The sequence below is a fragment of the Enhydra lutris genome, unplaced genomic scaffold, assembly GCF_002288905.1.
Source record: "Enhydra lutris kenyoni isolate GAN:26980312 unplaced genomic scaffold, ASM228890v2 scaffoldscaffold3, whole genome shotgun sequence".
Lineage (NCBI taxonomy): Eukaryota > Metazoa > Chordata > Mammalia > Carnivora > Mustelidae > Enhydra > Enhydra lutris.
In genome coordinates, this window is record NW_019154087.1 from 48,690,323 (window position 1) to 48,699,342 (window position 9,020).

At 44.3% G+C, this 9,020-nt stretch overlaps 1 protein-coding gene across 1 annotated transcript in view; it reads right to left on the reverse strand.

Moving 5' to 3' along the window:
* LOC111155335 (platelet derived growth factor C) overlaps positions 1-8,063 on the reverse strand; it is a 196,911-nt gene extending 188,848 nt beyond the window's left edge. Inside the window, exon 1 of the mRNA XM_022515489.1 lies at positions 7,450-8,063. Coding sequence (XP_022371197.1) covers positions 7,450-7,567 — 118 coding nt within the window. The 5' untranslated portion in view covers positions 7,568-8,063. The remainder of the gene's footprint in view (positions 1-7,449) is intronic.
* Positions 8,064-9,020: the final 957 nt, after the last annotated feature.

Below are 9,020 nucleotides of genomic sequence, written 5' to 3' on the forward strand. Positions count from 1 at the left end.
CTCATAACTTATGGGGAGGTTATAAAGATAAGCTACATATTGTCTGCAAACACTGAGCACACGTGTGCCAACTAATACGTGCTCACAGGGTGTCATTATTAAGCCTTACAAAACCAGAGATTCACGGAGAGATCCATAGACCCATCTACCCACCCACAAAGAATGCACCCAAATACTGCTCTTCCTGTGTCTCTCCTGAGAGCTCTAACTGCTGTCTTATCAGGACACTCAGCAGCACTGCAAATCTGTATCCTCGCACTCACCACCGATGTACCTCGCGCTGTTTGGTGATGTTGGTTTCCCTCAGAAAGACAGACCCTCCACCCTCCACTCCCTGCAACAGCCCTAAACACACCTCATTTGACTGAAAAATGGCTCAACTACTAGCCAATAAGGTAAAAGCGAAGTAAAAAAAAAAAAAAAAAAAAAATCATAGTTTAACAAGAAGGCAAAATTAGTGAGGCCAGCCTGGCAGAGATGGTTTGCCCTAGACAAAGGTCAAATGTCCAGGAAAGATGCTGCTCAGTCACCAGGGGACTGGAAATAACTGCTTGAAGATGGCCTATGACATCTAATCTGAAGTCAGGTGACAGAACTCGCTAAGCTCAATGTAGCATGTATTTTCATGAAGTAAAAGGCAAAATGAGCTGATGCTACCAAAAAGATATCATTCTTAATAACCTGACTTTAATGATAAGCCTACTTAGTATAACTCTGCTTTAAAATTTTTAGCTCCTTTTGTTCTCAGATTTAGAAACTTCACAAATAAAATTTGGGTCATCTAATCCTATTTTAGGCAAGCCATTCAAGTCCACAGCTATTAATTTACTTCCTGATGTTCTTGAATTTTGAGAGAAATATGAACTTCTGAAAAGAATGTTGTATATATTAAAATGTAAATAAAAATTAAAATCACTCATTAAATCCATTCAAAGAATAACAGGTTGTGCTTTGAAAGCCCACTAAGCCATGCTCATTTATTCATTCCTATGGTACTTTTACCAGTGAGACATCCTGCTAAATGAAATGTTTAAAATTATTGTTTTTTAAAAAAACCTGCCTTGTGGAACCAAGCATCCCAACGTCAACCATCCTCTTCATCACTATTAATTGATAAACCAAAATATTGGAATGAACATCATCCATCTATGGACCTAGTACATCTGCTTAAAATTAAGTCTGGATATGTAGTAGTAACAATTCTGAAGGTAGTGTCTCAAGTTATTTCTCAAATTATCAGATTTCTACTCCAATAGAAACAACATACGTTAGCCAGATTATCTCCTGTATTTAATGAATGTGATTATTTAGAGATTAAAGTTTTCCTTAATATTCTTGTAAGCTTGTTTCAGGATCAAGGGTGTCCCGTCTTCCTTTACAACCCACAAAGCATGCAACCCTCTAAAATAATAAAGAATGGTCTTCATACAAAGCATCAGAATGTTAAAACTAGAATTCCATTTGCGCAGTTGATTCTTTATGTAAGGAAAATTACATCACCACACTACCAGTTTAATACTGTTGCACTCAACAGTGGCCTAGACAAAGTCACTTAGCTCTTCGGGTCTCCCTTCACACATCTGTGAGGACAGGCTCTCAGGAGCTGTCCAGTCCTAACATTCCGTGCACCATTTTTATTGCTCAGGTCTAGCTTTTGCATCTGTGAGCCACAAGCAGAAGATGGAAAGCACACTTCTTTCGGAGGCCTCTCAGCCATGCCAAATTCACCATTCTTCAGATCCTTTGTCCACATCACACAGCACCCCGTCTTTGGGAAATACAGAGGTATGCACAGAAATGGCACTTTTAAGAAAGTAACTAGCACCAGTTCTAGGAAACCTACCCACATGCTCACCTGGTAACATGGTATATTAACCAAGATGGTAAGGTAGTACTTCGACTGGCATCACAACCAATAAATAAACAAGTTTATCTTCTTGTGAAAAATGTAAAATAATGTGGAATTTCCAAGATCAAAAAGACACCTGCATAGATGGCCTACTATTAGAGTCAACACCAGAGACTTACTCTAATCCAGAACCATCCAACAAAAAATTATGGAGCACATACATGTAATCCCATTCCAGGTGCTAAAGCTCCCACAAAGAGGAACTCAGTCAAGGTCCATACTCTCCGGGAGCTTACATACTCTGGGGGTGGTGAGTGGGTGGGTTTACAAGTACTCCATTGATCAATACCAAGAAGAATATCAAAAAGTGATAATAAGTACTATGCATTTAATTAACACCTTGATGTGATAGTGAGGCTGGCTAATTCAGATTAAGTGGGCAGAACAAGACTCCATGAGAAGATGATCCATTTAATTTAGAAGACAGGAAGAGGCTACTCAGGTGCAAGCAGCTGATCAGGGTTGTCAACGGAAACTACCACCACCAAGTGAGGTTACAATCCCATACCATGTGTGTCATGTCCCCCTGCTTCATCTCACTCCCCACGCCCCAACCCTTGATGAGGCAGAACACAAGAAGCTGCAAAAAGGACGTTTTTAAAAAAGGTCATATCCTTTCCTTACTCCAGGTCCTTCAAGCCTCAGCTTGGCCTCAGCTTGGCCTCAGCTTGGCCTCAGCTGCCCAGCAGGGAAGAGAAGAGAGAAGAGTTGGATCTCCAATATGACTGAAATGGTCAGTACCTAAGAGTGTGAAGATGGCTAACAATCAATATGGCAGGCACAGTGATCAATCAGGAAGGAGGCCAGCAGGGTTCCAGTGGTATTCTAAAGGTTCTAAGCTATGTCAAATATTAACCTCGTAGTTCTGATTCATAGACAGTTAATTTGTCCTACAAGGATAGCACTGGCTCCTTCCCAACCCATTAGAAATATTTCAGTATTTTAACAATCTGTATGGTAGTACTGGAATATATCAACTAAAAATCAACTACTAGAGGTGTCGTTAGGAAATAAGAGAGATTCAAAACACAAAAACAAAAACAAAACAAACAAACAAACAAAAAATTTAGTTGGAGACAGGGGTAGTGAAAAATAACACAGGAAACTGTTCTTTAATAAATGAGTAATATAGAAATTATACAGCATTGTATAGAGATATTCTGGCTACATATGGTATTTACAAATAAAACAATCAGAAACACCAAAATTAGATGAAGTAAATAAAGGGAATTTTATAACCATTTTGGTTAACACAAATAGAAATCTATAGAGAACATTTTAGCAATTTTGGAAACATTTTGGGGGGGGAGAATGAACATTATGAATGCATTGATTCAATTTTTATTTACTTAACACACATCGCATTATGATTAGAGTTCTGTTTCTATAAAAAGTGTGCAGGTTGTAGATAAGATGGAATTTTAGCACTATAAAGATTGAAAAAAACATGAAGTAGAAGAGAATATAAAGAAGATCTATAAAAAAATAAGTGCCAGGAAAGATGAAATAAGAATAGACAAAGTTAAGAGTTGGTGTCCAAGAAGGAGCTCTACAAAACGCCACCAATGGGGAACTTTTAGTGTCAGACTGTGGCCTCTATTTCAAACTATTTAACAAATAATATACAAGTCCCTAAAGCTTCTGACAGACCCAAACACCTTTTGGAGGTAAATGTAAAATACATCAGATAAACTGCAAAAGACAACTGGTAGAAAGGGAATGTTACCAAAATATAGAATGGGGCATTTTTGTCACCAATTGTGAAAAACAATATTCATCATTACATAATGGCACTTTACTTCTTCAACTTCCTCAATAGTCTCAAACAGAGCAGAGAACAAGGAGGAAGTTCTTAAAAAAAAAAGCCTCTAAACAACAAAAATAAATGTCACAAAGGTCATGCACTACAACTTACAGACTAACACGCAGGAAGTCCCTTCAGCACTGGGTCAGAGCCTATTTACTCTTGGACACCATTCTAAGGATTGTGATTATCCATTTTCAGTGAAATAGAGCTTTGAAGCTATCCCCCTAGAAAGGGTAGGGGGAGTAGACACAGCTTTGTTAGATACAGGCACAGGGCAAGGGGAGGAGGAACAAGCAGGCATGAAAAGAAAAAAAAGAGAAAGAGAGAGAGAAGTTACAAACACAAGATACATATATTCAGAAAGTCATTCCTAGAGGACCATGGGCCACGAAAGTTCTTGAGGAAAAGAGCACATACAATAAATGATGTTCATAAGCATAACCCTAATAACCCTAACCAATCTCAAAATGGTTAAAGAAAATGAGAACCAGAAGCACATTCAGCTCCATGGGTAAATTAAAATCACTCACCAATGACACCAAGTGGATGAGGCCTTCCTCCAAAAACTTTGTGATCGGGTGTCTATTTGGGCTATATTTAATTGATAAGGGAAGCTTTGTTTCTCTTTGTTTTTTGATGGATAAGATCCCTTCCCCTACAACATAGAAGAACCATCTCAGAACTTACTGGTTCCATACCCAGCATTCTCCCCTAAGTGAGTGCACACAGGTATCAGTCATTTTTCCAATGGTCATACAGGAAGTATAGGCCAGAAACCCTATTTAAGTCAACATTCTTATCTTTTTCTCTCCTTTAAGATACATCAGGAGACCCTTGCTTTACATGTGAGACTTCAGGGTTAGAAGTCAGGGTAAGAATTAAGGACACAAAGGTAACTTATAACATTGGAGGACAAAGCTATTCTCACAGCAAAGTGGCAAGAATTGCAATATACTATTAGGTCAAAAACCAGGTAACAAATGACAGCAGGGTAAATGACACGAATTCTCCAAAATGAATTCTGAAGCACCTCCACATGATCCAACCTAAATCCAAATATCTAGCATCAGCTACAGTAATCAACTTCCATTTATTTATAACACCTCTTGGGGCACCAAGTTAATATTGAGATAAGGCAGTCCTCAGGATCTGATTGCATCAACACCTGAGAATTTAGAATTCCAGGGAAAAGACAGTTTTACTGGGGAGAGGTCTCTGAAAGCACAAATGAGTTCCTATAGTCACAATAAATAGATCAATTTGGACATTTGGAACTCAGAAGACCTTTCATAAAATGATGCAATGCACACACTGGGCCAATGACACTTCTATGTGGCATCTCCAGGAGGGTTTTTACTTCCAGAATTGGGCAATCATCAAAATTGAGAATAGGAAGAGGGCAATCAAAAATCCATCAAAGCTCACTATGAGGGCAAAAAAAAAACCCACCTAAGGGAATGAAAATTTGAACTCTCCCCCCAAAGAAGATGAAGAAAAGGAAGTTCCAGCAAATTTGTTCACATTCCAGGGGGATCTTCTTTGGCAACTACCTGTTATCCTCAAAGCTTGGAACCCTGAAGCATAAAATCAACCTGAGCATGTGTGGGGGGAAAATAGCTCTATATTGCCCCCTAGTGCTGGAAAGTCCCACTTCTCCTGAGGCTAAAAACTAGAAGGTGAGTAGTTCTCTACCTCTAGTTACTTCCTGCTGAACCCTCCCAAGAGCTAAACATAGCTCAATCCTCTACCCACAGATTAGGAAACAGCCGGGCTATTTTTAGCATCATGCAACTTAGGAATGGAAATGGCCCAACCTCTGATGGTAACAGAATGTGTGTGGCCTGGCTTAATGAACTCACCTCTCCAGAGGGTGTGAACCTGCTCAGTAAAGTGGCCAATGACCACATGAGAGCTCTGGGGCCCATTACAAAGTGATGACCGGTAGGTGGGTCACAAGGAAGAATGACAATCAGAGGCACAAGTAGCGAAGGGATTCAGAAGGTGAAAGATGCCAGGACAGGTTTGATAAAACAGCACAGAGGGAGAAATGATAATGGCACAGGAACTATAAAATATAGAAGACAGAAGCCAGGAATATTGTGCATTGTCATCCTGGAGAAGCTTGTCTAGTAAGAAGCAATATTTTGAACTGGACATTTACTTTACATGAAAAAGAACAAAGGTTGGTCTGATCTGTTTCCTGCCAGGGTACAGCTGGTGCTGGGGCTCCTTTGATCACTTTCTCCCAGTCCTCGGCAACTCCTGTGATTAGAGATAGATCCCTAGGCTGCCCTTTGATCAGCAGCTCAAGCGTCTTGCAGGTGCCATACGCCATCACATTAGCAAGTTGTAAGAAGTAACTACATTAATATTGGCTGATAAATGTGATAATGTGCATGTGCTGCACATACAACACACATACAAATAATGTCTACAAGTGTCCCAGGAATCCTCAATCTATCTTTATTCTTTAAAACTTTCTGTGCTTTCTTAAGGATGAACACTTCAGAGAGCTTAAATTCAAAGTCAAAGCTTGTAAAGACCCCAATACATAAAGAAAAAGTTTGCTGTGACTTAAAAACAGCACACACCATTCTGATTTTCTAGGTATGCTGCTTCGGTTCATTTCCCCCGGTTCATAAAGTGACAGCATTCCTGTACTCTAAATAGATGGCCTACAAAGCAGTAAAAACATGTACATTTCTTTTCAAATAATGTTAAGAGCCACCACTTGTAAACAGGGTATTTAATATTCTAATTTTAGACAGCCTACATTAACATTGTGGTTTCATGTGCAGTATAAAATTTCTATTTACAAAGTATTCTCGAAAATGACTTCATAATGGTAGATCAAGAGAAAAAGAGTTTAGAAATTGAATGATGTAAATCATATGGGGTTCAGAGGCTAAGCAAATTACACACCCTGAAGCTGCCCTGGCTTTATGAAAGGAGCCTTTCTCCAGCTCTGTGCAATCCCAGCCCAAGGGAACTTGCATCTGAGAGTTTTCTAAACATTTCAGGTACACTTGAAAGCTGAAAGTAATTCTCATTTCCTATGCAGGATTAAGTCGTTTCCAGCACACACAAAATAGCAGTCATTCACCAACACATATAAAAACACACACCAGAAAGGTAAGGGCTACAGAGTACAAAGGCACATTTAAAAAATAATAATAATAATAAAGCGCAAGAGAAATACATTTTTTAAACTCCCCCTAAAAACGTCCACACGGCCTCTTGACCTCTCTATTTCCTATCTACTTACTGATTAATTGATGCCTTTCCACTCTGAGTGCTTCAATTAATGTGGCTGGTACATTTCCTCAAACCCTCCCCCACCCCCCGAAAAAGAAAATCAGAGTAAAGTCAAACGTGCCAAGACTCATTCATTCTGGATTCATTTTTCGAGGCAGTTCCTGAACTTATAACTCTGGCAAGGAAAAGTTCTGCAATGTGCGTTTGAACTGACGTTCCCAATCGCTCCCAGAATGTCCTCTCTAACTGAGCCAGCAATGGCACTCACGTTGCCCTGTTACAGCTTTGTGGCAGCTCCCGAGGTTGCAAACTTCGCGTAACCTCCTGAAGTCCATGCCAATGAGCTCAGCGCGCATTTGCATGGATAGAGAGACGATCATACCCTCGCAGGGTGGTGTACATCACACACCAACGCACAATGCCAAGGTAACACACACAGCGAGAAACAAGAAGGAGGAGAATGGGGCAAAAGACTCACCGTTCTGTTCCTTGTTGCTGGAGTACTGGAATTTACTACTCAAGTTGGACTCAGCCTGAGTCCCGTGTCTCTGGCCGGCCAGGGCAGATGTCAGCAGGAGAAGCCCGAAGAGGAGCATTTGGCTGACTGGGGCGAGAACTCACTCGCGGCGGGCACTTTGGAAGCAGCGACTCCTGAGTCTCTTTCACCGCCGCCAGGGGAAGGCTGCACTGGGGTGGAAGCGCCGAGCCTGCTCTGGCAGCAGAGAATCGCAGGGTAGTTTCCACATAATCCCATCCAAAACTTTTTCCTAGAGCCCTCTTCTGTGTCTCCAGTTTTTGAAAAGGATCAAAGCAAAACCTGGACCTGAACCAGTTTCCCAAGGTTTAAACAAATCCTGAGCTGTGCCGAAGTGGTGGGGGTGGGGGTGAAGACGAGGGAGGAAAGAGGGGGTGGGGACGCGGGGGAGCCGGGGGAGCGGCGAGAAGTCACCAGCAAGTTGCTGGGAGCACCTGTCAGTTCGGGGGACAGGACAGAGGCGAACACTCAAGGGTCGCGCGAAGCCAGCCTCGAAGCCAAGTTGGCGGCGAGCAGTTTCTGATCAATAACAAAGCTGCCAATAGATGCGCTCTCCGGGCGCCCCTCTCCCCCGCCCCACCCCCACCCCCGAAGGGGGAGGGGGAAGAAACAAGGCTAGGGCTCCGCGGCTGGTCCCGGGGGCCGCGGAGCCGGAGCGAGGCCGGGGGGCTCCGGGCCGAGGCCGCCCCGGGCGCGGGCGGAGGGAGGCCGCGGGGCTCCCGCTCCCCAGCCCGGCGCGCAGCCTGCGCCTGGTCCCGACCGCCTCGGTGCGGATCCCGGCACCTGGCTGGAGTTTTCCGCGACCAAAGTTCACCTTGTTTGAGAGCGTCCCCCGCTCCTCGAAGCCAAGGGAAATTCGGCAGCTCGGGGTCACCGCGGGGCTCCGGTCGTATCCCGTCCCCTCCCCCCACGCCTCGGGCTCCGGGCAAACCTCGGGGCTCCGCGCGGCGTCTCGGCACCGGGTGGAAAGGGAAGGCCGGCGGCCCAAGGCTTCGGCTTGTCCCCTCCCCTCGTCTACCTTCCCCCAGCCGGCGGCGGTCGGGAGGAGGGGGCCGTGGGCAGAGCCCTGACGGAGCGCGCGGGGGGCGAGCGGGGGAGGCTGAGCCGCTCTGCCGCGGGCGGCCGCAGGGGCAGGCGAGGGTCGGCGCCTCTGGGAGGGGCAGCCCGGGGCCGCGTCTGCTCGCGCCGACTCCGGCCGCCAACTGGCGGTCCAACAGGTGCTGGCACAGACAGGGGGTGCTGCGGGGCTCGCCCGCAGACGGGACCCAAACGGCCAGGCTAGGAATGCAGCCAGAACTACCCCTGGTTTCCTCCTCAACCCCCCCCCCCACGCCCCAGGATGCCCCTAGTCCCAAATAAAGAGCAAGATGGGTGGCGAAGGGGACTGCAAACGCAAAACTGAGTGGAGAACTTCCTGCAACTCTCCCTCTTCCCCCGCCTTCCGTGGACGTGACTCATTAATTTCTGAGGGGATCCCCATTCCCAAAGGCTTGGCCAGAGTTTCTGGACCGAAG